The sequence below is a fragment of the Diceros bicornis genome, chromosome 6 (genome assembly GCF_020826845.1).
Source record: "Diceros bicornis minor isolate mBicDic1 chromosome 6, mDicBic1.mat.cur, whole genome shotgun sequence".
NCBI lineage: Eukaryota > Metazoa > Chordata > Mammalia > Perissodactyla > Rhinocerotidae > Diceros > Diceros bicornis.
The window spans coordinates 63,592,024-63,619,214 of NC_080745.1; the positions used below are offsets into that span (position 1 = coordinate 63,592,024).

General features: G+C 54.0%; 1 protein-coding gene across 1 annotated transcript in view; it reads right to left on the minus strand.

Moving 5' to 3' along the window:
• CRTAC1 (cartilage acidic protein 1) overlaps nucleotides 1–27,191 on the minus strand; it is a 136,116-nt gene that overhangs the window by 16,466 nt on the left and 92,459 nt on the right. The window contains exons 4-9 of the mRNA XM_058543701.1: nucleotides 24,443–24,579; nucleotides 19,301–19,457; nucleotides 10,313–10,447; nucleotides 6,899–7,044; nucleotides 4,106–4,242; nucleotides 329–411 (exon numbers count right to left, since the gene is read on the minus strand). Of these exons, the coding sequence (XP_058399684.1) occupies nucleotides 329–411; nucleotides 4,106–4,242; nucleotides 6,899–7,044; nucleotides 10,313–10,447; nucleotides 19,301–19,457; nucleotides 24,443–24,579 (795 nt within the window). The remainder of the gene's footprint in view (nucleotides 1–328; nucleotides 412–4,105; nucleotides 4,243–6,898; nucleotides 7,045–10,312; nucleotides 10,448–19,300; nucleotides 19,458–24,442; nucleotides 24,580–27,191) is intronic.

Below are 27,191 nucleotides of genomic sequence, written 5' to 3' on the forward strand. Positions count from 1 at the left end.
GGGAAGGGTCAGACCGCAGGACCCCCAGCCTCTCCTTTCCATCCCCACCCATTGCTAGAGAAGCTACTGCTCGTGGATTCCCAGGCCCCTGCCCTGCCGCAGAGTGGGACTGGGAGAATGGCCCATCCCCTCCTCTGCTTCCTGCCTGGCACTGCCAGGGGCTCCTCCAGCTCCATCTTCACGCCTGCCCTAAGGTCTCTGCCCTCAGAGAGGCAGGGACAGAAGGAGCCCTGCCATGAGATTCTGCCCCATCCCTCCCACCCTCACCCCAGAGTGTGAGCAGCACTGAGATCGGGGAGGGCAGGCCAGAGCCCTCAGGCGCCCTCACCTGTGCCCCGGCCCTCGGGCTCCAAGGCATCGCCAGGATTGAGCTCCTCGATGAGAGGGTCACCGTGTTCCCTGCGGATGACACTGCAGGAGAGGAGACAGGCCCGCGCATGGATGAGTAACAAGCTGGCGGGGCCCCAGTTGGCCCCCTGGACCTAGAGGCCCACTCGCTCCATTCTCTGTCCCCCGAGTGTCCCTGGATCCTGCTGTGCGTGGGCTGCCACCTGGATGCCTACAGAGCCACTCTCTGCTCACAGACCCTGCCTGTTCCCTTCTTTGGTTTTAATTTATGTTGGTAAATATTGATTTCTCCTTGTCTAATGGATGAATTATAGACAGCCTGGGCAAGGGCAGCTGATGGATCGACAAGGGGCAGGGACACAGCTACCTTCAACTGACCTTCGCTTTCCTTCAAGTGCCTCTGTGTTTCTGAGTTCTGGATGCTACCCAGGGTTCAACCCCCACTCAAATGCCACCTCCTGCAAGCCCTCCCTGATCGTCCTGCTAGCAGCAACGCCTTCCTGCTCTGCCGTTATCACTCTCTGCCTGTGTTCAAGCTCTGTGTGATGCATCTTATCTCCTCAGTTAGACTGGGAGCTCTCTGCAGCTGGGACTAGTATTATTCACCTTTGCAGCTCCCACAGCCTCTAACACAGTGCCTGGCTCTCAGGAAGCCCCAAGAACATGTCCGTGGGATGCAGGGATGAATTCCAGAGGCAAAAGGGAGGAAAGGGGTCCCTTTGGGTTGCGCGGGGTTCTGTCTATTTTGAACTCTGAATCATGGAAATACTTGCTTCAGAAACGTCCACTGCAGAAGTCCAGCTCTTTCTCCACACTGAGCTGAATGCTGATGATGGTGGCGAGCTTTCCTCTCTAATTTTTCTCACTCATTAGATTCTTGCAGCCTTGGGTGCTCTGCCCTGGATGTGTGCAGCAGTGCTGGGGGGAGGCAGAGGGCCAGGAGGATCTGTATCACTCCTCCCTGCCCCAACGCAGGTGGCTGTTGTCTACCCAAATCACAGAGAGTCACCAGAGGGCTGTGATGTGGCCGGTGTTTCCAGGAGGGGGCCGGGGTCCCCTGAGTTGGAGCCTATGGTGGCTGGATGGCAGAGAGTGCTGGCAGAACTGCAGGGTGTCTGCAGGGTGTAGCAGACGCCCAGCGCGGGGGTGTCCTCTGTCCACAGGGCATCTGTGCTGAGCACATCCATGTGTGCAGTCGGGGCAGCAGGCAGCGTGCCTGGTGGGCACCGGCTGTGCGCACACCTGCTGGAGGTGTGTATGCCTCAGCTTGCTCACACCACAGTCCCTTTGACCACTCATGTGCTGCAGACTCTGCCACAGCTGGGCAGACACCCCCTGGTTCAGGTGACAATGCAGTTAAGGGTTCCTAAGGATAGAGCCCAGCAGTTCCGCTGTACGTACTCATTGAACAAATTCTTCTGCAGCAACCTCTGTGTGCCAGGCACTGCGTGGGGGCCTGTAGCTATGGTGTGTCTCAGAGTCTGTGAGGACAGGGAATCCCACGCACAGCGCTGAAGGCCGACAGGGAGTGTGGGGCTGAGAGGAGTGCAGAGCTGGGCAAGCTCACCCAGATTTGGGCAACCAGGGCAGGCTTCCTGGAGGAAGGGCCAAGTAAGCTGAGACCAGAACGGTGTCTGAGTACCTGTCACTCAGAGGAAGAGGGAGGAGCGAGGGGTAGAGGGTGTGGGTAGTGTGAGGGTCTGGGCCTGGCCTAGCCCAGAACTGAAAGAAGCTGGGGGGTGTCTGGTGCTTAGGTGTAAACGCAGGACCATGTGGGACAGATCAGAGAAGGCAATGGGGCGCTGCTATAGGGTTTAGGTGGAAGAGGGGTGTGGCTGGATTTGCATTTTCAACAGCTTGCTCTGCGGGACTAGACACAGGGAGCCGGCTGGAGGCAGGTGCAGGAACTCCCCTGAGAGAGAGACCGGAGTGGTGTGGTGGAGGGGTGGAGGGATGAGAGCAGATCAGAGGCATGTTTAGTGGTGTAAGTGGTGTGACCACACATCTCCCAGTTGGCCTGGGGGCGTCTCATTTATGCCTGTTGTCCCACCATTAGTAACAGGCCCCCTTGACCTCTAGTTAAGCATCGGTTTGGGCGATGAGTCCCCTGGTCACCCTAGGCGTCACTGAAGGACTTGCAGACTCAGCCACACCTGAAGCTTTGAGTCCCCAGTGCTTCCTCCAAGGAGCCCACAATGTTCCCCTCAGCGACAGGTGAAAAGCCCACACGGTGTGGGACAAGTTGGGGCTCAGCTTCCAGAGTTGCCGCTGAGTGGCAGCCCCCGCTGTAGCCCCCACACTCTCTACTGTGTGCTCAGACCCCAGCCATCTGCCACGGGGACTTGGGGCACAGCCACGTGTACCTGGGAAGTGGCTTCCGCTGCCACCGCATGGAAACAAACACAGTAACCCACGGGGTGACCACATGGTGACCCTGTTCACGGGCAGCCCTGGGCCAGCCCACCCTAGGGTGGCCGGAGGGAGGCTGGGAGGTTTGACAGGTGGGCAGGCAGGCGGGGAGGAGAGGTGCCTGGGTTCTCGGGCCACAGAGATGAGAGCACTAGACTTCTGGGTGCTCAGGGGCCCTGGCGAGTGACACTTTATTAGCCCGAGAAGGAAAGCAGTGTCTCTGTTAACGAGCAATTGATCTTCTGCAATTAATCTGGAAGTTGTGAATAAGCTTTTTGCAAGGCACCTAATTAGTAAATCTGGTGCCTTCAGGGGGTGATTACATCCAGTGAGGATTGATGCTTTGTTAATAATTATATTTTAAAACACGCTTAGTCACAGCTCTCGCCTTTTACTAATAGTTGGGGCCCTCCTGGGGGAGGGGATGGGGCCTTGGGAGCCAAGCAGGTGGTCTGGCCCATTTCCTGAGTCCAGGCCCCAGGCCCACCCTCCTCTCCCTACCTGGTCCTGAGCCCCACTAGCGTGTTTTAGGCCAGGAACAGGGCCATCTCAGGCCACATGAGTCCTGAGGTTTTTCCCAACAGCAGTTCTCAAACTTTAGTCTGATAAGAATCATCTGATGTCTGGTGCACTTGTTAGAAATTGAGATTCCTGGGCCTCAGCCCTCAGATTCTGCACTTTAAATAAGCACTCCCGTGACTGATGCCAATGGTCTCCCTTCTTAGAGAAGTGTTGCCTCTAAAAATCCAACCCTTCCTCCTCAGATGCAATGCTCATATGCTTTGATGCTCAGATGCTTCCATTCTGTAACTCCCTTTTCCTGGTCTACCATTAATTGTCTCATCCAGCATTTTTCAAAGGATATTTTGCAGTGCATCAATCCCAAGAGAAAAATCTTTGAAAAAAGTGTCCTGTGGTCAAATCTATTTGGAATACTCCACCCACCTTTTGGAAAGTAAAAATACTTATGGCCATGTTAAAGGCTCTGAGAAGTCCTGCAGTCAGTAAACCTCCCTGTCTTTCCTTAACCCAGGTGTGCCCAAACAGATTTGACTCTGTCACCCCTTTCTCTGGTTGTGTGGAGCCTGGTTTCTGGGCACACATTGGGCCATGTCCCTCTGCCCACTTGCTGCCCCCCCCAACAGCAGGAGGCCAGCTTTCTGCCCAGGATTCGCCCTCCATTCTCACAGCCCCTTGCTCAATCCCTGTCCTTCCCTCTTCTCTGTTCCTTCATCAGGGGACTTTCCTCCGCCTCGGCCCTTGGAGCTTCCCTTCTGAGTCCTACTCCTTCCTCCCTGACCCCCTGCCGTCAAGGGCGATTAGCCTTGAGCCAGGCTGAAGCGTCTACCGGAAGAGGCGGTTGGCTGAGGAGCTGCGGTGGGCGAAGTTGTTGAAGAAGATCTCCAGCTCCTGGTCATTGTCAAAGTCAGCGGCGATGACTGTGCGGACAGGGGAGGGCATGGAGAACTTGGGTGAGGCGATGTCCTGGGAGGAGAGAGGGCTGCAGGTTAGCGGGCAGAGGTGGGGGAGAGTGGGAGTGGGTGACAGGCGGACTCCCCCCACTGTGTGTCTGTGGGGTGCAGTCAAAGATAAAACACAGCCCTACCTAACATCTCCCCTCATCTCCCGGTTAGGGACCTGCAGTGGCTGTATCAGGACCAGAGGGACCTCAGGCTGCTTGTAGAACAAGGAGGTAAGAGGAACAGTCCCAGTTCACACCAGTGAAGCTCTTCGCTGTTCCCTAGTTTGCATCAGGTGTAGCCCAGCCGTCAGTCCCCGGAGGCAGCACAGACATTAGCACTCCCATTTTACAGGTGAGGTAACTGAGTCCTGGAGAGGGAGGGGACTTGCCCATAGTCCTAGCTAATGAGTGGGGCTGTAGCCAGGGCTTCTGATTCCAGAGGCAACACCCTTTCTGGTAGGCATCCTTCCTCCTCCGCAGTGAGAGTCAGAAGCTGGGTGGACACTGGAAAATGCTGTGCATTTGAATCCAGGCTTCTCTGCTGACATGCTGTGTGATCTTAGGCAAGTTACTTAACCCCTTGGATCTATCTCACTTTCCTCATCAGTAACATGGGGATGCTAATAGCTGCCCGGATGTGAGGACTGCATGTAAAATGCTTGGCACAGAGGGGCATGAGATGGATCACGGGCAGTCTGTCCTGGCCTTGTGTCTGCTGTCAGCCTCAGGGAAGGTGGCAGCGGTGGCCGTTAGCTGTTTTTGCTACCTCTGTTACCCAGCGTGGTTTCTTGGGAGTCTGTTGATTTTTTTCTTTTTGAGATGTTTGCTTTGGAGGGTTGCAGTATCAGATACAGCCATCCAGGGCTCATGAGGAGACCGCAGACCCAAGACAGCCCAGCTTCGACCCCAAAATGCTGACAGGGCCTCGGTGGACCTGCCAAAGGGTCCCAGGTGTGGGACTTGCCTTTAAAACAGAAGAAGAGCTGTGTAGGGCGACCTTTCATTTCTGAGCAGAATACACGTTAAAAGTAGGTTTGTCCCTTAAAGACCTCAGGAGCCTGTCTAAATCACAGGCCCATGTGGAGAGGGCTGGGAAAGGCACAGGGGGTGTCTCTGGGAGTTCCCTCTGCCTCTGGGCCTGGCCCTGCCTCAGGCCTCTGACTGCAGGCCCTCTCTGTTGGCTGCAGGAATGAGCTGCTTGTTCTGGGGAGGCCAGGGAGGGAGGCTGTCCCCATCAGTGCAGTAAGGAGGCTAATTAAGAGCCTGGCCAGCTGGCCTGGGTGGGCTGAGCAGGGCCTTAAGAGCTGGGAACAAAGGGACCTCAGGATCTCTAAGTTGTTATTATTCTATTGATCCTGTAAAAATGGAAACCTACATAGCCCCCCTTGGGGCTGCCCCCTTGGATGCCGGGGCCTCTGAGATCACGTATGTAAAGTGCTTGGCACAGTCCCTGGCACATGGAAGGCACTTGATAAATGGGCGTCTATTATTATTATTATCACTGCTCCCTGAGCTCTGGGGAGCGGCCGTCAGAAGGTGAGCAGGGTTCCTCCGCCTCGGCACTGACATTCGGGACTAGATCGCTCTTTGTTGTGGGGCTGTCCTGTGCATAGTAGGACACATAGCAGCATCCCTGGCCTCTGCACACTAGATGCCAGCAGCACCCCCATCCCATTTGTGACAATCAAGAACGTCCCAGACATTGTCCAATGTCCTGGGGTGGGGGAAAATTGCCCCTGGTTGAGAACCTGGCTCAGAACAAAAAGCTGAATAAAGATGAAAATCATCCAGGATCCCAGAATCAACTGTCCCGAGTTCAGGACACACCTCCTCTCCACCCAGAGGGAGTGGATGGGCCTGAGAACCCCAACGCGGCTGCCTACAGGGGAGGGAGCTTGTGGTGGTCACCCAGACATCAGGTCCCCAGAGACTTCCCTGAGTCCATCAAGCCTCAGACAAATGTTGGAATTTTCTCGTTCTCTCAGAGGTTTTTGGCAAGACCTAGATACCTCCAGAACAAGCCTGACTCCCTGAGATCAGCTTCAACCATCCCATGCCCTCCATAGCCCTTCCTGAGAAAGCCCCAAACCACGCTCATCAGGCTGGTGGCACCTCCACTATTGTCACCAAACAGCCCTTTTAAGGAATTCTTGGCATCACAGTTTGGAAAGCTCAGGGAGGGGGCACAGAGAGGGATTTGAGGTCACCTTGCCTACCATCTGCCATTTGTCCTTAGGGGGCAGCTGTTGGGAGCTCTGTGGCCTCAACCTCCCCCGCCCCCCATCCCCCAATGCACCCTTGGCCTGAATCTCAATTTGAAAAGCTCAGGCTGGGGCTACAGATCAGGTTTTCCAGGAGCCACCAGGAAAAATGCCCTCAATCCAGAGAATGAAGTCCTCCTCAGGGGGCCTCCTCTGCCCTGCACCCGCCCACCTTGGGAGGTCGCTCTCCCTCCTCTGCCCACCGCTCTCTCTGCTCCAGGAATTACAGACACCACAGCAGCCCAGGCTGGAGTCCATCGTCCCCCAGATGTTACCTTCCTTGTGGCCCCTGCCCTCAGGCTCTGCAGAGTCACAAGCCCCTTCTCAGCCTGGTTGGGGACACATGCCCAGGACATGCCAGGGCCACTAGCAATGCTGGTGGCGGAAGGAAGGGAGGGAGGGAAAGGCCCCTTCTTACCCGAAAGCGGACCTTCCCGTGGGCACTCATCTGCAGATAGAAGCGGTGGGGGCCGTTCCAGTTGCCATAGACAATGTCCACTTTGCCATCACGGTTGAAGTCAGCCAAGGCGACACCTCGCCCATGCTGGTGGGGGTCGTCCACACCTGGGAGGAAAGGCAGGCGCCCTCAGGGCAGCGCCCCCTGCAGGCTCCATGAACACTCACCCTGCCGGAACTCCATGGAGAGCAACAGGGAGCACCACCCTCCTGTCCCTGCCCTCCTGGGAGCAGACGGGGAGACACAGCTGCCATCTCGGAATTTCTCCTTAGGGGCAGGAGGTGGGACAGCTATCTGGTCGCAAAGGGGACCAAAGACTTATCTTCAAGCAGCATTTGCCCAGCAAGCACACTATTTTTGCTCAGTTTTGGGGTGCATGGGTGGGGGGAAGGTGGAAATTCTGGAGGACTGAAGCCCTCCCCAGCCACCCCCGACACTGCCACTAGGTGACATTACATTGATTGTCACTCTTTTGCTTAAATCTCTCAGTGGCTCCCCCATACTCTCGGGTCAAGTTCAGATTCCTGCTCAGGGAGTGCAAGGCCCCTGCCCGCCTTATCTGGCCTTTATCTGGTACCACTCTCCCCCTTACTCATCAGGTCTGGCCACCCCATGTTCCTTTCATTCCTCAAATGAACCAAGCTCTTTCCAGCTTCTGGGCCTTTGCTCAAGCTGGTCTCTCCTCCTGGAATGCTCCTCCCCTGGCTCTTGGTTATCCGGCTCCTTGTTTCCTTCTGCTCTCAGCCACAACGTCACCTCCTCAGGGAAGCCTTCCCTGACCACTCTCCCAAAAATAGCCCCTCCACCCACCCTATTATTCACCCTGACTGCCTCCCATTCTTTCCCTCCATTGTGCTGATCACATGTGCAATTATATTCCTTTGCCGTTTACTCGCTTACGGCCCTGTTTTCCTACTGGACCTTATGCTCCATAAGGTCAGGGGCTATCTTTGTTCACCTGTGTTCACACAGCATCTATCTCAGGGCCTGTGGTGGTTTTCAGTAAATACTTGCTGAATGAATGAAGCAATATAAATAATGTGACAGAAGGCAACTGGGGATGTTGGTGACAGCAGAGGAAATACCGCACCATGACAGAGAAACCCACAGCGTGCCTCGTGAGATCTAGGAAGGGAAGCTTGTGTGTCCAACGTCACCTACTTACACTGTGCCTGCATCTGCCAGTGGCCAGTGGGACTGAGCCGATCCTGGGGGAGGACGGAGGGTGGCTTGCTCAGAGGACGGACTGACCTCCTGGCTACCCAAGGTAAACACGTTCCCTCAGATCAAGTGTGGAGCAGAAAGGTGGTGGATGCCCGCTCTAAATACCCGTGCTGACTCTTTCAGAGGACAAACTGCCATTGGTCATCAGGCCCTTGGAGATGGTAGGCAATAGGACAATATAGTGGTGGGTGGGGATCACAGACCCCAGGGCACTGGGACATCTTCTAGCTGCAAACACGGAGATCTTGAGGGTGGGGGCCAGGAGAAGGCAGGGGTGGGGCCCCTGAGAACGTTGGAGGCCGAGCACCCTCTTGGGGGGGGGATCTGGAGGATGGGTGGGGTGGGGGGAGAAGAGGGAGTGAGACCCAGGCTTGAGAAAGAGGGTTTGCAAAGGAATGGGGGCAGCCTCTAACCCCTAGGATTAATACCCCATTAATTCTCTGCAAAAATCCCCAGCCCTAATGTCAGTGGTCTGCATTGGCCCATTTCTCTCCTATCTATGAGGCACCTTGACAAGGAGCTGGTTCCCTTTCACGGGAATAATCGGTGCCAGGCTGCATTTCACAGCATTTCACATCTGTTTGGGTGATGAATGCCCTCTTGACACGTCTTGTTAAACCCCTGCAATCATTCTGACTTTCAATTACGGGCCTAGCACCTCTCCTCTCTCCTCCTGCCTGATACCTTCTCCCACTCCAACTTGTTCGCTCACCTCTGCTTCCATCTCTTTAACACCTTATCAAATCCTCTAGCTTTTCTCCACCACCACCTCCTCTTCATCTTATGACTTTGCAGCAATAAGAAAGTTTGCTGCCAGAGTCTATAGCGCCAGGAGGGGTGAGCTGGGTGGGAAGACAGGCAAGGGGAGCTGCCTCCAACTTTAGCTTTGCCCGGGAAGAGAAGAGGGAAAGGCAAGGATGGGGAGCCCACTGGCTACAAGTGTGGGGGGTGTTCAGAATGGGAACTCCCGAGCAGAGGGGGGGCAGCGGGCACTCGTAAGTCACAGAGAATGGACTGGCACATGCCCAGGGGTTTGACGCTAGCTGTCAGCACCAGCTGGAGCTTGCAGGTCCTTTGACCTATGTGTCTAGATCCCCGCTCCCCTCTTCTTCCGGAGGCCAGAGCTCGTCCCTATGCTGCCAAACCTTCTGTTCATTGGCAGGGTGGGGAGAAGTGGCTGAAGGGCAGACTGATTACATCCACAAACTTATCAAGTGTCCATTCTGTCATTCGGCAAAATTTACTGGGTGACCACCGCGTGCTGAGCATTGTGTCAAGAATGAATAGAACGGTGCCCAGTCCTTGTTGACATAGACAGATTACTATAATGATGTAGAAGCCTGGGTGAGAGGTACATGCAGGGACAGTGGGAACACAGAGGAGGGACAGACACCAGTCTCTGCCAGGCACCATAGAGGGAGGCAAGAAAGGCTTCACAGATAACATCTGTGCTGAGTGTTGAAGGATAAATAGAAATTCTGCAGATAGAGAAGGGGAAGAGGGCACCTCAAGGAGAGAGAATAGCAGGTGCAAAGGCCCTGAGGCAGATGAGGGATGAGCACAGAGGGAGGAAGGGAAGCACAGCTGGGAGCCTGCAGCACTGTTTTGCGTGGATTTTATTCTGCTTCTTATTATAGCTATTTGTTTATTTGTCTGTTTCCCCATCTAGAATGTTAGTGCCTTGTGTGTATGTATGGGGCGGGGGTGGTTATGGTGGTCTTAGCCCATCCAGGTCAGCATCCCCAGCTCTTAGCACCAGCCTGGCACTTAGCAGGGGCTCAATAAATGGTTATTGGATTGAACTGAATGTTTAAGACAAATGGGGGGCGGGTGGAGAGAGGCAGCTTGGAGGGGAAATTGATGCTGAGAGACTCAAGCAGGACTCAGAGGAACGTGGGCCAATTCCAGTTGCTAGAAAATGGATAATGGTCAGGAGTTCAAGCCCCCCCCCCCCAGCAGCAAACATCCCATGGCCTGAGCCATGGGGGATGTGGAATTGGAGGTGACAAGCAACGTTTCCCTATGTGGTGCAGAGAATAACTTGTCCCGCTCTCCCTGAGGCCTGTGGGGTCATGTGGGAGGGGGCAGGGCAGCCCAGAGTCCTCTGTGGGTGTGGGGGGCTGGGGGACACAGGGCAGTGGCTGCACTCACCAACGCTGGCAGCAGCATCCACGAAGGTGCCGTCGCCCCGGTTGTGGAAGAGGAAGTTGGGCCCATTCTCGTTGTCACAGAAGATATCCGAGGCGCTGCTGCTGAGGATGGGGCCCACGCTGACACCCCGGCCCCCTAGGAGAGGACATGGATCCACAGTAAGTGGCAGAAGCAAAGCCCAGGCCCATGTGGAGGATGGGGGCTGCCTCTGTGAAGCTGCTATGGTGATGCCTCAGAAGAGCCAGGGTGGGGGAATTCCGACCTTCTGAATATACCCCTGAGCCCAGATTTGGGCTCACAGCCCCATCAACCTGTGTGGAGGGTGACCATACTGATGATGAGGCAAGTGAGGAGCAAGATCGAGTCACTTTGTGCCAAAGGAATGATTCCATGACCTAAGGAACACAGAGGCCACCACACAGATCCTTCTCTTCCCCTTGGTGGCTGAATTACAATAATCCTAACCCCAGCTCTACCTACAACATCTGGATCAAGTCACAGATTTCCCTGACAACCCCCAGCCCCACCCTGGGTCACACATATGCTGGTCAAGACATGGAGTGTGTTCCTGTTCTAAGATCCTATAGGAGTAGGTTCCAGCTACAGGTACAAGGATGCTTACTTGGCTTTGTCTGACGTAGTAAACAATTGGAAGCAATCTGCATGTCCATCAACAGCGACTGGTTGATGGATTACGGTGCATCCATACGACGGACCATTCTGCAGTGACTAAAAAGACTGGTAGATCCATATGTATTGACTTGGAGGAGTGCCCACGACATATTGTTAAATGAAAAAGCAATTTGCCAAGTAATAGTATTGTGTGATCTAACTTTTATTAAAAAAATAGGAAAATACATGATATTTCTGGACTTGTTTGTGCAAGCTTGTTCCTGAGTTTGGGGAAAAGTGGGACAGGCCACACCTCGAGCTGCTCACAGTGGTTACCTTTATAGGGTAGGAAATGGGGAAGGAAAGAGAGATGGTAGTTGGCCTTTTTCTTGAATGTCTTTGTATTGTTTGGCTTGTTGCAACAAGAATTGGTTCTGTAGTTTGAAAGGAAAAAATCCAATAAAGTGTATATTTTTGAAGACAGAAAGAAATCAAGCCAGCTCTACATTAGGTTTGAAGTCTCCAACATCAAATTTGAGCTACCACGTCAAGAAGTCCAATCTTTAGATGTCTTGAACAAACCACCCCCAACCAGTAGGTTTTAAATGAAGCCCCCGAAGCCACACTCCCAAACATTGGAAATACTCTGCAGAACACAGCCTGACCAGGATGAGGACATGGATTCTAGTCCCTGCCTGGCTTTTTATAAGACTGTGTGACTTTGGGCAATTTATCTTACTTGTGTAGCCTCAGTTTCTTCATCTGTAAAATGGGGCTAGCGTGACCTGCCTTTTCTATTTCAGGGTTTTTGAGAGGATCAAGTGAGGTGAGACATGTGAAGGTCTTTGTGAATCCTACAGCCTCGCTACTCAGAGTCAAGTCCGTGGACCCGAGGCGGGCGCATCACCTGGGAGCTTGTTAGAAACGCAGAATCTCAGGCCCCAACCCAATCAGGACCTGCATTCTAACAGGTCCCCTGGGTGGTTTACGTGGACAGTAAAGTTTGAAAAGTGCTGCTTAAAGGGCTGTTCAGTATGATAAGAATAGTTATCAGAGCACTCAGAAGAACTTGGTTTTTTAAAAATAAATGAGAGCTCAGGCAGACATGAGAGTTGTTGGGCCAGGTCCCCCTGCCTGTCTGCTTCTAGATGAGGGAGAGATTTCCACAAAGTGACTGTACTAATTTGGGATGGAGGTTCTCTTGGTCCCCATGATCCTACTGTCCTCTGAGAGATGCCCCTGGAGGAAATCATGGGGCCATTCTCACCTGTGCAAATGGAGCCTGCCCACCAGGGCTGGCGTTTGGGGCCCGGGGACAGGGTGGGGCAAATGGCACTGCCACTTGAGTTGCTCTCATGGTTGGGCTCCTCGTTAACACATTCTGGGCCCTGTGCCTCCCGAGTCCTCCCAGGTAATCTAATTAGCTTTCAAGGAGAGCCCAAACCTCACGAAAACAGAGTCACTAAATCCACAAAGCTTCCGGGGAGCGTCATCCAAGATGTGGCATGTGCTTTTCATTAGGACGCTTTCAGGTGCCTTCCCTGAAGCCAGCAGGGAGGGATTCTGAGCTACAACCTGGGCGCCACTTCTGCCCATTCAAAGAGCTGCCGTCGAGTGGCTGCTGGCAGCTGCCCTGCCCTGGTCCTGCCAGACTCCAGGCCAGGAGCAGGCTGCTGGGAGAAACTCTCGGCCTCATCCGGGCCCCTAGAAATTCCAGGCGGGGCTCTGGGATTTGCCGCCATGCAACTCCATCCTTCCTTCCGACTCCGGCGTCCTCCCATTTCCTCTCTGCCTCTGGCTCCCAAGCTGTGACACATTCTCTTCATTTTCTACAAAGCAGGTTATTTCCCTCTTGGACAAATTTCTAAATCTTTCTAATTAACTAATTGGGTTGGGTTGAAGCCTTGCACCATTTGTAACCTGTAATTACTAGAAAATTGCCATGGTAACCACACTACTAATTAGTGACAATTTATTGCCATGGCAACCAGACCATAACAGAGATGTTACCCACAACTCTTTCTTGGCAAGTTTGCTGCACAGTTGGAGAGCAGGTGAGTCGACAGTCAGGGAGCCAGCCTCTTGGGCACTGGCCCCGGCAGCCTCAGGATGGAGGGCCAAACTGGGGTCTGAGGCGGGACAGCCAGGTGTCTGTACCCCTCGCTGATGCTGCGGGGGAACCTGCTCTCAGGTCAATCATGTAAGTCCTCTTTAAACCAATAAAATCCATCCATCCTAGGTGTAGCCTGACGCTCCCACTACCTGCCCGGTTCACGATCGAGGCCTCCTATTCAGCAAGTATCTTCTACCCAGACCTTTCCCCTCCTCCCCCAGCTCTTCTCCCTTCTCCATCACACCCACCCTGTCTTCCCCTCCTAAGTGGTAGCACATCCCTTATGGGGCTACCGAGGGGGCAGTTAGGAACATCTTCATTTAGCCTTGGGGGAATGATGTCCCATAGGGAGTTAAACGCCATTTTACATCAATTAATTCTTGTATCCTTGAGGCCAGCACATCCTCCTGGGGACAAGCAGTTCCCCAGTTGGGGCTGGAGAGGCAGCCTTGGTAGTGGGAAAGACTGGGGATCAGAAAGTTCAAGCTGTGTGTCCTTGGGCATGTCACTGAACCTTTCTGGGTGTCTGTTTTCCCACCTGTAATGTGAGACTGATAATAATAATAGCTCCTTCTCAGGGCTGTCATAAATATTAAGTGAGTGTTTTTTGGAAGGTACCTTGGAAAATGTCAGGTGCCACATAGTCATTAGCTGGGACTATTTCCCACCTGCTGGGTGAATAATATCCCTTTATTTTCCTAGCACTTTCAAGATTCAAAGGCCTCCTTGTTCTGCTGTTGGGTGTGAATGCTGCTCCCTGCCCTCCCTTCCTGAAGTCTTCTGGCTCTGCCCACCAGGCTGGGTGGGAGCAGTGGAGTTACAGGGGAAACGTGTTCCCCCACAACCCCCTATTCCTCCTGCCACATTCTGGCACACCCTCTGATGATCTGCTCATTGGGTCTGAGCCCCAGGGGGCAGCCTCACTTACCCTTAAGAACTGTACCCCTAAACCTCTGAACCCCCACACTTGTGCGATGCAGACTCCAGTCCAATTTGGGTGCAGGCGATCCATCTCTCGGATTGCATCTGGGCCAGCCCTTGGAGGTGTGTGTGTGGGGGTGAGGATGAGAAAGAGAGGCTGTGGGGAATGGAGGGGCACGTGCTGCTGAACCACCACAAACAGTGGGCCGGAGGACCCAGGGACGAAGAGAAAGAGGGACTGGCCACGCTAAGGAAAAGCCTCTAGGTTCTTGCCCCGCCTCTGTGCCCTCTCCGGCTGCAAGAACTTGGGAAGTGTGCTCTCCAGGCCCTGCTCTCCCTCCCTGTAAAATGGGTGGGAGAATGAGATCTCCAAGGCTCCTTCCACTCTACTTCTCAGTGCATCCTCCAGGCTGGACCACAGGATAAGCGTGGTTGGGAGTGGATTCCCAGGACCATCTAGAGTCCACACCGTGGAGGCTCTGAGGCGAGGCCCATTGGCCAAGAAACTTGGACCCAGGGGATTATTCTGCTGATTAATTGATAGAAATATGATTCTGGTGGACGCCAAGGCCTGCAGGCTGCCAGGAACATCCAAGATATTGTAAAAGAGAAGCAAAACCACTAGAAAGTGTAGGGGTGGAGGAATGGGCAGTGCGTGTGTTGGAGAAGGGGGTGTGAGAAGGGTAGGATGTTAACAGTGTCTCTTATCCCAAACTTCCCGAAAATTCTAACAATAATACTGTGCTGGGGCTGGTGTTGCCGTCCGTGAGCCCTCTGTGAGCCGTCCAGATGCTGGGCACGGGTATGGAGGGTATTAGACAAGGACATTCCTTCGCCAATCCTTCCTGCCTGTCCCTGCAGGACATTGAGGGGGAGGTGGCCAGGAGGACAGCCTCCATCATACGCCTGCTGGTGGGATTTCCAAACCTCGGGCACCTGGTGGGCACAGGAGGGAGGCCGCTCCTCTCTGTGCGCCCCTCCAGATGGTGAGGGCGCTGGAAGAAGCTGTTTCAGGAGAGAGGGCAGGTAAAGGAGTGGCAGAGATAGCTCCTCTGGCCACCTGTTGTTCAGTCCTGTGGACAAGGTCTCTCCGCGGTTCGTCTCACCTCCCCATCTTCTAGGTGAGGAAATGAGGCTCAGGGAGCCGCAATCACAGCAGGTAGGCAGTGGATCACAGTTCAGACCCACGTCTGAGTGACCCCAGAGCTGTGCTGTCTCCACAGCGCGCTCTCATATGTCTCTACTAAAGGCCCCGCTCAGCGGAGGAGGGATCTGTACTCTTGGAAAGGCCCAGAGTGACCAGCCACAGGCTGGACACTGCTTTAAAATCGTTTTAGCTGAAGAAAATGCGTACCAAGATTGCATTTGTATTGTATAACATAGCTGTGCTTGTTTTAAAAGAAAAATGATGTCCCTTTCTGTCAATCATCTAACACATCTGACATCCTGTGCATGCTGGGGCTTTGGGTACCCCTGGCAGGCCGTGGCTGTACTCCCTGGGGGTCCTGGGCCCTGGCCGAGGAGGCTGTCACTCTAGCCCTGCCTGTCCCCGCCTGTCAGCTCCGCCTGCCCTCCCACTGCAAGGCTGGTGCCCGCCTGGGAACCTGGGAGGCTCTGTGGCCCCCACTATGCCACCCCTGGTCACCTCTCTGGGGCGAGCTGGTGAGATCTGCCAGGAGGCCTCAGCTGGGCTTCAGGATCTCCGTCTCCTCCAGTAATGACTTCCTATAAATCAGATCTGCCCTCTGCTTTGTTCTGCACTGCTCCCAGCCAACAGCAAAACTCCCCACCCAACATCATAAATCCACCTTCATTTTCTTTCCAAATTTCTCTTAAGGCTTCTTTAATCACTACCTTGCAACCCAGACAGATGCTCCCTAAAAGGATGAGGCCAAAAGGCAGGGATCCTGGGGATGGGGTAGAGGCCTGCGGAGGCAGGGTCAAGAGGGAAGAAGGGAAGAGGGATGGTTCCAGTGGAGAGGGGGTGAAGATGCCCACGCTTGTGCCCCGGGCTGGAGGACACACGGGGGGATACACAGAAAATGCCTCCAGGGCAGGGCTGGGCCTGTTTGCTTTGTGCTCCCCTGTGCCTAGCATGGCGCTCCCTACACCCAGGAGATACCCAGCAGAGGGCCCTGGCATCACTGTGTCAGGACCTCAGAGGAGGAGGGTGTTGATATTTGCTGCACTCAGTGGGCATGACCCCTGTGCCACGCCCCATGCCAGGCATGTCCTATATTTACCTCCTTTTATTCTCACAACACCCCCATTTTGCAGATGAGAAAACTGAGGCCCAGAGAGGGTAATAAACTGTCCACTGCTGCCTGGACTGGAGGACGTGGTGGAGGCAGGATCTGCAGCCTGCACTCTGGCTCCAGACCCTGTCCTCTTAGCTGCTCTGCTAGACCGCTAGTTCAAGGTGCTCAGAGAGGCTGAGAGACAGGCCCAAGGTCACTGGGTGGCAGAGGCAGTGCAGAGCTCTTGGTCCCCACCTTCCCCCTCCTTGGGTTCCCTGCCAGGTCCTCTACCATGGGGAGAACTAGTTCTCAGGAGTCCCATGCAGGGCAGTTCCCGGCGCGTCCAGGCTCCAAGAGGCTGCGGGCAGTGGGGGACATCAGGGCTTGGGATTCTCATGGAACCAGGAACCACGGGGAATGGCCTTCCCTCTGCTCAACTCAGCACCAGCGGCTCTCGCATCACCACCCTCCAGGGGCCCTTGAGTACCCCAGAGAGGGCACGCTGGCCACTAGATGGCACTGTGACCCAGTGGAGCAGCGGCTGCCAGAGGAATCCATAGCCTGGCGAGGAGGCCTCCCCTCCCCCTCCCACAGAGCTGGACAGCCCCGGTGCCGGCAGCGCCATTGCCTGGTCTGCCCACAGGGTTGCCGGGCCTCCCCCTGCTGCCCTGAGCACCCCAGGCCAGGCAGCGGCCTCAGCCTCAAACACCGGGACCGCAATGCAAGTCCTGAGTGCCAGTTCCCGGGGGGGCTGTGTTCCCGGTGGGTGCAGGCCTTCCTCCTTCACCAGCCCCTCCAGTCTTGCAGGCTGGAGCAGGATTCTCAAGCTGGAGGTCATCAGAAAGGTCAGCTGGTTGTGGCAGTTCAGGCATCAGGAACAGGGCTTTCCGTGCTAGTTTCTCTACAAACCTCCTGTGCGACCTTGGGCAAGTCCCTTCTCATCTCCGGACGTCGGGTTTGTTCTTTTGTAACATGCGAGGTCCTCCGAGGTCTGTCCAGCAGATGGGTGTTGTGTGGCTTGGCTCCGGACCTGCAGCTCCCTGATTGCACATCTGGCCGTGGCTTCTTCCCTCCCAGCCTGCTCAGGGCCCTGCTCCTCACTGCCTGCTCCACCCCCCACAGCTTCCCAGGCCCCCTGGCACTGGCCTGGAGCTGAGCACTGGCCACGTGCCAGAGCCTCAGCAATCAGGCTGGGCTCTGTGTGGTGGCTCTTACATTTGGGGCCCATTCCTGGAGCTCAGGGGGGCTCTCTGGGCTAGTTTTCCAGCCAGATGTCCATGTGTTGCTAATGGAGTGACAACGGGGGCTGCAGGGTAGAGTTGGGGGGCTTGGCAGGCAGGGGAAGGGTGTGCTGAGGAAGGTGGGCAGACAGAATAGTAACTTGGTGGGCCAAATAGGTTCTTGTCAGCCAAATGGCTCTGCAAGTCTGCAAAGCTGCTCTAACGTGTCCTCTGGGCACGCCAGCTGCCCCGGCCTGCCTGCACACTCCACAGAAGCTGCTGTCCCTTCCTTGAGCTGCTCTGTCCTTCCATCGCAGCCCAGCACAGTTGGCTGGTGCTCCCATCCCCATCGGTGCTCCTCAGCTGTCTCCTCTTGGTCCCCTCCTTCCCCCTCCTCGGTTCCTGCCAGCCCCTCTGCCAGCCCAGCCAGCGTGAACAATGTCCCCTTCATGCTCAAACCCAGCCGCAACCTTCTGAATTCTTTTATTCTGTGTATAACCCTCTCTCCCAGACCTCGTCTCCCTTCCATCTCATCATTTTCAAGAGCTTCAGCTCTCCACCCTCCTTCTCCTGCAGATCAAGGCACTTAATTGCCAAGCCAGCCCAGTGCACAGAACTGGGAACTATTCAGAAAAATTGACTGTACAAATCTAGCTGGAGCTCCTGCGTGTTTCTTCCTTTTCCCAGGATAACGTGGTTTATTACTGACACGCAGCCTTCCCGCTGCACATTCACGTGTGGAGCTCTCGAGCACTCTGATGGGGCTTGAGCTGTGCAAACTATTTTATTGTCTAGTCATTTGTTCCCACAAACTTTGTCAGACAGGTCAACATTAATCTCCCCCTTTCACCGAGGTGGAGAGCTGGCTAGAGCAAGGCATCATAAACTCAGGGGAGGACTGACAACCCTCTCTGGGCAGGACTTTGAGATTATGGCACCACCCAGGTGTCTAGAAGCAGGGGGACTGCACAAGTGACCCCTCAAGTCCCGCCACCCAGCCCCAGGATTCGGATTCAGGCAGGCTGCCACTTTGGAAGTCTGTAGGGCAAGTTGGGACGGATACATGGGGAAGGTCAACCAACGGGAGAATTTCTACATCCAAAGCGCGGGTTGGGTGTGAGTGAGGCCGAAGTTCACATGAGAAGTTGTGCACAGCTCTGGCTTCTGATTCTTGGCACCCAAAACAGGAACTGGATTGCTCTACCATCAGCAGTCTACTGGCAGATGATCAGACTTTAGTCAGCAGCCAGGCTGGAATTAGAAAAACAGCTCTCCCTAGAAAGATCTCCCTGTCAGAGACTCTGACAATAGGTCCCCCATCCAGAAAGAAGCGGGGGGAGTGTGCCTTCAAAGAAAGTGCTGGAGAGGTTTTGGAACAAGAACACAATTCTTTGAGCTCAGTTATCCGAGACGGGACCCAGCTGAAGCTCAGGGATTTAGCACTCAATTCCTGGCCGCTTACGTGTAAGTAAATAATTGCATCTGCTGTTTGGCAATAAAGAATGCTTTAAATCTTGGCCTTTGCGATTTTTCAGTTTTCTGCTACAGAACCTGTTCGCCCATCATTCGGGTTATATCAGGGAACCGGGCAGGGAATGGTTCCAGGGAGAGGACAATGTTGTGGTGTTCTCAAACTAGGTCTGAGGTCCCCCACTGGGCCCCCCCAAAGCCCACACCTGCCAGGTAGTTTGTCAGCCTTGGAGAGGCAGCACTGGAGGAGCCTTCTGTGGGTGGTGGGATGGAATACAGCCTTCATCCTCCCCTCCCCAGGGACACAAACCCACTCTCTCCTGGTGATCTCGGATGAATTAGACTTGGCCTGGCAGGGCTCGGACCCCAGCCCCCAGCCCCTCCAGCTCACAGCCTCTCGTGTCACTCTGCATACCTGTATATTTGCTGACCCCAGCCTCAGCAGCCACATCTCTGAGTGCCAGAATGCCACGGGAGAGGTCACTGGCCTCAGGGTCCATTTCAATGAGGGCATCAGGGCCCACGTTACCGTAGGCATAATTGGCGATGTAGATAGAGTAGCGTCCGGAGCCCTGAGGAGGAAGGGAAGCAGGGTGAGTGAGCGGGCCCGTCTGGGCTCATAACGGTCTTTTCCCCAGAAAGCGGCTCTCCCCCTCTTCCTGCAGGACGGTAGCTCTTTCATGGGGTGAGGTTCTTCTCCGCGGTCTGCTGTGCATGGCCTTGCAGGCTGCCCAGGGCACAACTCCAGAGGTGTTTTTCACAGAAGCTACTAAGTGCATGACGCCCCCCGGAGTCCTACAGCAAAGCAGCCCTGCATCTCCTTCTATCCTGTTCCAGAAGAACACATCCTTCCCTCTCCCCCACAACCACCTTTTTATAGACAATTTTCTAATGTGCCTCCCTCCAGCTGAGCTCTCTCCAGCTGCCAGCCAGGGTAGCTGCTCAATAAATATTTGCTGATTGATTGATCTACCAGTTCTCATTATTCTCAGTCTCTCTCTCTTTCCCATTCAAGCTCACTCCAGCCAAGATGACAAGCAAATTCCTGAGCCATCTCCCTCCGCCCTTCCCACCCTGTACTTCTTCATTCCTCTATTTTGGTAGCACAAGAGACTCAGATATGCACGGGTCCTCCTTCCCTCTTCCATCTGCTTGTTTTCCCCATATTACCAGAAAGAAATATATTGCTTCTGCCTTTATAACACTGTCTCAAATATTTTTTTTCCTTTGCATCCAGGAGAAGCCCAGGGCGCCAGCTCCTTGCTGCTGTAGTCATTCTCTTCTCTAGTCCAAAACGTTGCTGATGAAAGATTCTTTTCTGTCTGTTATTATAATGGTGTTATTTCTTCAATGGATGCCTCCTTTCCCCCAAGAGATCCACACAATTTCCACATCAGTTTTCTAGCTTTCCTCTCACCCTGTTCATCATTTCCCTCCAATTAATCAGACAGTAGATATTTCTTGAGCTCCAACTACATGCAAGGTGCTCTGCTATAAATGTACTTAGGACAAAATCTTGATTCCTAGGTTGCTTATAGACAAGTTTAAAAGCAAGCCATAAACACAAAGCAACCCAAGAGAAGCAGCAGAGTTCCAGGCCACGAATGTGCTCTGCCACCCGCTCTTTACCTCCTTACATTTCCTACCCAGTGGCCCATGAGCGGAACCCCCATCTCATCTAACTGATCACTGACTTTGTACCTTCTTAGGGATCATTTTCTTTGGGGAAGCTGATTAAGAGCCGCTGGGTCTGTCTGACTGGTGGGCAAGGCCAGTGAAGGAGCTCAGGGTCTCCTGGAGGATGTGGACACGTCCACAATCATACAACTATATGCATGATTCAGAGAGAATGTCCAGGATTTCCTGGGTGCAACAAGGGGGGCTCCTAACCCAGAGGAAGGGCACCTAGCCATGGGAAGTTCAGAAAAGGTTTTCTAAGAGGAGTCTCAGCCAGGTGAAGTGGAGGGGAAAGAACCTTCCAGGCAGAGATGAGACAGGGAATGATGTATGCGGGGAAACCACAAGCAGTCCATTCGGTGTTGCTGGAATGTAAAATGCAAGGCAGGGCGTGTTAGGGGACAGAGCTGAGGAAGGGGGCAAAGCTGTTCCCTAAGACTTCTATGCCCCTTCTTTTTTACTTATCTGAGTTTCTAACCTGCTTCCTGGGAATCCCTGGTTTATAAATCCTGTTACTCAAAGTGGTCCCTGGGCCAGCAGCATTGGTGTCATCTGGGAGCATGTTGGAAACATGAGGCTCAGGCCCCACCCCAGACCTGCTGAATCGGAATCTGCATTTTCACAAGGTCCCCATGTGATCCCTTTGCAAAACTGAAGGCTGAGACACACTGCTTTACAACACGGCTTCATGATTAGGCGAGAACTTTGAAAGCTTCTTGCCCATCACGGGAGCCCAGTACATGTGTGTGGAATGATTAGATGAAGAGTGAATGCATGGGGCCACAGGGGACAGTGCGCCATCGCCATGACTGTTCCCGACCCTGCCAGCTGTTGGCAATCTTATCAACAAATGGCAATTAAGCCCAAATGAACTGAAACGAACTCTGCTGGAAATTAGGATATTTATAAAATTCAGTTATACCTAATTTCTTACTTCAGTGTATTGGGGTGATGAAACTGACCAACACAGATGTGTTAGAGCTGTGGAAGAGTGCAGAGATTCACATGCGAACTTGACTGCAATTAATTCTGGGAGGGTGGGATGACTCCAGGGGAAGGAAGATGTTTCTGCAGCTTGTGGGTCCAGGGCAGTGGGTCTCACCCTTTAGCGTACATCAGAATCACCCGGAGGGCTTGTTAAAACATGGATGCTGTGTCCCATCGCCAGAGTTTCTGATTCAGAAGGTCTGCAGTGGGCCCCGAGAATGTGCATTTCTAACAAGTTCCCAGGTGAGGTTGATGCTGTTGGTCCGGGAACCACACTTTCAGAAGCACTCGTCTAGGGATATTATCCTGGGTCCTGTTCCAGGCTCTGCTCCTAACTGGCTCCATGTCCTTGGGCAGGTTCCTCACCCCCTTTGGCTGCATCTCCTCACGTGTTAAATGGGGATCATATTCCCCCTGCTTCCTGGCAGGGTCGTTGAGAAGATGAAGTGAGACAACGCATGGGAAAGGTCTTTGAAAGATAGAAATGCTATATAAACATGAGGCATAATCATTATTGATCAGGGAACGCTTCTTGTAAGAGATTGGCTTTGAGCTGGATCCAGAAAGGTGGGTGAGTGATGAGGCAGCTGAAGATGAAGGGCAGCGGGTGTTCCAGGTTTGGGGCAGAGAATGAATGAGGGCTGCAAGGGGAGAGAGAGAGAAGGGCATGCGTAGGGGTGAGACATTTACCCATGCAGTGGCTCTCAAACTTGAGCCTGCATCAGAGTCTCCTGCAGGGCTGGCTGAAACCCAGATTTCCAGGCCCCAGGCCCAGGAGTTCTGATTCGGTGGGTCTGAAGGGTGGAGTGGGGTGGGGCCTGAGAGTTTGCATTTCTAACAATGCTGTTGCTGCTGGAGACCACACTTTGAGAACCACTGACCAGGTAGACTAAAGGTGCCAAGTCGGGGCTGTGGGGCCGCGGAAGGAGTAAGATGAATGCTGTAATAGAACCTGTGGTTTGAAATTTATGTCTGATACCGGTTTACCCAGAGGCAGGGTAGCCAAGGGGTAAAAAGCCATCTGATTCCTTTTCAGGCAGTCAGGGCTCAATTCCTGGCTTCGTCTGCCACTTACTATGTGACCAAAGTCAAGTTGCTTAATTGCTTGAAGCCTTAGCTTCCAGATCTGTAAAATGGGGATAATGATGGCATCTACCTCATAGGCTTATGAGAATTCAGTAGGATGGTGCATGTAAACCACTGGGCACAGGGCTCGGCGTAGTGCTGGGTTAATAAGCATTAGCTATTATTATTATGACTGCTCTTGTGTTTTCCTACATCATGCTGCATTCTTCTCTTAACTTCCAGACCGGCCTTGACCTCTCCCTACTCCTCGCCTCCACAGGTCTCAGGCCCCAGGGATTGCTGAGGTGGTGGCCAGACACAGAAAGCAACCCCTCTCCTGGTGGCAGACCGACCGCAGGGGTTCTTTCTAGTTCCCCGAGGCTGGGACTGAGCAGGTTGCTAAGTGCCCACCTGCTGCGCTGCAGGGCCAAAACCTCTTTTTTTTTCATTTCACATGGTGCTTTTGTCCTGTGGTTAAACGCATGGGTGTGCAGATGACCTTGTTAGGACAAAGAGTGCATCTCCTTGTGATCAACCTTCAGACCCTCCCACCAGATCCGAGAAGGTTCCCACCTTAGCCAAGGGTGGGAAGCCTTGGTGCTGAAAGAGTGAGACGGGAAGCCAGGAGGAGGCTGGGAAGAGGCCTCCAGCAGCGGCCAGGCCTGGCACCCCCCCAACCTTCCCCAGTCTCGGGGGCCACTCACAGAGCTGCCTTCCCTCTCCCTCCCACCAGGCAGGAGTCCAGGTGGCACGGATTCAGGTCAGGGCTAAATGTGGCTTCGCAGCCCAGCTTGGCTTCTCTTCCCAGCACCAGCTCGTTAAGAAATAAATATTTATACCTGGCACCTGCCTTCTCCCAAGGCCTGGAGGCCCCTGCTGTGAAGATTCACGCTGAATCCCCAATCCCCTCGGTGCCATCTCAGGCCTGAAATGAGCCAGCCCCCTTGCCCCTGCCCCCAAAATGGGGGCCAGAGACACTCCCGTGGAAGCTGGGCAGCAGCTGGGTCCCTGATTCAGTGATGACCGTTTGTAAAGCCAAGGAGGGGGTGGCAGGGGAGCAGGTGACAGGAGGGATAAATCACCTCCACAGCAAGCCTCCGGCTCCGGCTGGGGCTGCCGAGACGCAGGCCCGGGAGGGGCCCGCCCCACAGGGCAGATGGCTGCAGCTGCTGCTGCCCCTCCCCGCTCGGCCTTCTTCCCCATCCACGTTGGGTTGGCACCTTCATGTAGGGTGGACGAGCAGGGCATGAAGGCACTGATGGAGCTATTGATCAACCAAAGTACTTGCACATTCAGGCAACCCTCCACTCACCCACCAGGAGCCCCTCTGTCGTGCCTTCACTTGTTCCATAAATATTTATGGGATGCGCTATGGCTCAATGCCTGGCACATAGTAGGCACACTTAATAAATATTGGTTGAATGAATGAATGAGAACAGGATTTACACCTAGAAGATTCTGATGCATATCCTGGCCACATGGCTAATCTATTTTGGGTCCTCAGGCAATTCACTGCTCTAAGCTGGGCCTCAGTGCCCTCTGTCCAATGGACACAGTAATGACAGCCCCTGGCTGGCCTCCTCACTGACTGCTGGGAGGGCCACGTGAGAAAGCATATTGTAGCTCATCCTGCAAGCCTTAGTTGTTAGTATTTAGCTCCCACTGTGTACAAGGCACTGAGGGAGCTGCCGAGATGGTGCAGCCCTGGGCTCCTCCCTTGAGAGCCATACTCTGTCCACGGACAACTGCCTGTTGGCTCTCCTCCTGGCCCTTACATGGCTGTGTGCCCCCACTTATTCCCAGGGCCCCCATGCATCCCTGAACTCACCGTCCTGTCCACGCAGGCCACAGAACGCCCGGCAAAGAGGCTGGCCACGCCGCGGGCCACGTTGACCTCATCGCTCAGGATGTCTTCCCAGTGGTTATTGCGGAACTTGAACAACTTGTCCGTGTACGTGGCCACCCCTGGAGAGAGGAGAAAGAGAGAGCTGGTGGACGGTGGACCAGGGCGCTCGTATGTCTTGGGGCACCTGCCACAAGGTGGTTGGGCCAGAGGTGGCTGGGTCATCGGCTGCAAGGTGAGCACTCCTCGCAGTTCTCACTCAAGCAGGTGAGACTCCTCTGTTTGGTGGGCATTCAGGTATTTTCAGTTGAGAGAAGAGACTCTGAGTCTTACGAAAATGGCCAGCCCAGGCCGTAGGAACTAGGGAAGAAATGTCACTGCTAACGTGTGTCTGAAATGCCCCTCCACAGCTGGATTTCACATTCTGCCCTGTGTTCCTGCAACATCATAAAGGAGATCCTGGGATTGCCAATATTTCAGCACCCAAACTCAACCCTACATTCTCTGCTGGATTGCAGGACCTGATTTGGGTCTAAGTGGTCCTGGCTGGTGGGTGGGTCTCTAAGTCCAGATGGAGGACAGGGCTGGCAGGTGAGCTCTGACAGGTCTGTCACCTCCACTCTCTGGGAACCAGATGGCAGTAGGACAGCACTCAGGGAGCGCTGGGATGCCTATAGGGCAGTGGTTTCCACCTCTTTGGGATACTGACCCCTTTGAGAACTGGATGGAGACTAAGGACCCTTAGTTCAGGGAATCGCACATCTGCACCACACAACATGCCATATGTCACCGCTGGAGGTCTGGGGCCTCCTGAAGCTCACTCATGGCTAAGAAGCTTTGTCCTGGGGAAGTGGGGAAGAACTTCCGGTGGCTGGAGGCTCAACCCTTTAAGACCACTAAAGCAGAGCTCTCCCCTCTGCCCGCACCCTTGGTTTATTTCTTGTTCTTATGAGACGCAGAACATTCATATTTAGGTGGGATCATGGGCTATACTCAAGGACTAGCATAGGAAACACAGGAGGGGAGCAGCTGAAGGAGTCAGGGAAGGTGAGTGTGGGGAAGAGTGGACTTGGGGACAGGACCCCTGGACTTGACTCTCCGCTAGCCCAGGGAAGAGCAGTAGGCTTAGACTGAAAGGGGCAGCATGGCACAGTGGTTACGACCTGGGGTTTTGGAGTAAACGGGCCGAGTCCCAGGCTTGGTTCTACCCAGATTCTACTTCTAGCTTCTAGTTTTGACTTTGGGCAAGTTGCTTAGCACCTCTGAACATTGGTTTTCTTATTTGTAAATGGGGACAATGATAATAACTACATTCAAGTTTACTGTGAGGTATACTTGAGATGATGCACATTAAAGGTTTAGCACGGTGCCCCCCCAGAGTGGTCGGTATCAGGAATGATTATTCCCATTTCACAGATAAGATACTCCCTAAGTCGGTGAGGGACATCAGCTCCGTACTGCAGGAGTGTGGTGAGAGCACGAGAATGAACGAATGAGAATGAGTGAGAGTGTCCAGGTGAACGCAAAAACGAGCGAATGAGAGTGCCAGCGCCAGTGTGAGAGTGAATGCGGATGGGAGTGTGAGAATGAGTGAGTGTGAAAGTGAGTGAGTGTGAGCGAACGTGTGTGAGATTGAGTGTGTGAGTGAATATGTGTGAGACTGAGTGTGAGTCAAGGTGAGTATATGAGAGTGTTTGAGTGTGAGCATGTGTAGGTGAGGGCAGTATATACAGGATCCCTCAGGTGGCTCTGTCCAGGAGAGGACAAAAAGGTTTGCTCTCTGAGCGGCCTCACGCGGGGACGTCCTAAGACCACAGGGACCCACGGGGCCGTGCATCATCTGTGGGTCTGGAGTTGGCCTCAGGGATGCTCGCCAGACCCCAGGAGCTGGCACGGGAGCAGAACCATCCTGCCTTGCCTGACCCTCCCCGGGGCAATGAGGCCCTGTCCAGGGGAGGGACAGGCCCTTCATCGGGGGAGCCGGGGAGCAGATCCAGGAGACCTGCGGGTGTTTGTTCAGGTGGCGGCTTGGGCCAAGCAGCTGCAGCTGCTGCTCTGCACAGCAGAGGGATGGCCACTGGGGCAACTGAGGAGCAGGTTCCAGACAGACTCAGATGGCCCGAGCCTGCGTCCTGCTCTGACTCCCGTTAGCTCCGGGGCCTCATCCGGCTCCTGATCCTCTTCCGGCCTCGGTTTCCTGTCTGCGAGTTAGGGTAACAGCTGTGCTGCCTCCCTCACAGCGTCACTGTGGGAATTACAGGGGAAATCGCACTGAAGCCCTGGCCCCGGGTCAGGCACCCCCAGATTGCTAACCCTAGCTCTGCACCTCCCCAGATCCACAGCCCCTCATTGCAATCCCCGAGGACCAGATGTGTTTAGAAATTTAGTTTTTCCATTCATATTTTAGAAAGGTAACACAGTGCACACACCATTTATTACATAACGGCCCCAGCAGGGACTGGGGCGGCACCCCATAATTAAACACATTAACATTTCTGCAGTGAAATATTTGAATATTCACACCAGTGGGATAAATAAAGGCTATAAATAGCTCATGTCAGCTCAGGACAGGTTTTGCTATCAATTCATTTTCCCACAAACTTAAAAAAATCACTTGAGGCTTTCAGAGCATTTTGGATTTCAGGACTAGGGAAAAGAGACTGTGGAGCTAGACTGCCACCCTCACGCTGTTCCTGAGGTGGTGGCAGCCTTGTCATCGCTTCCTGATGCCTGG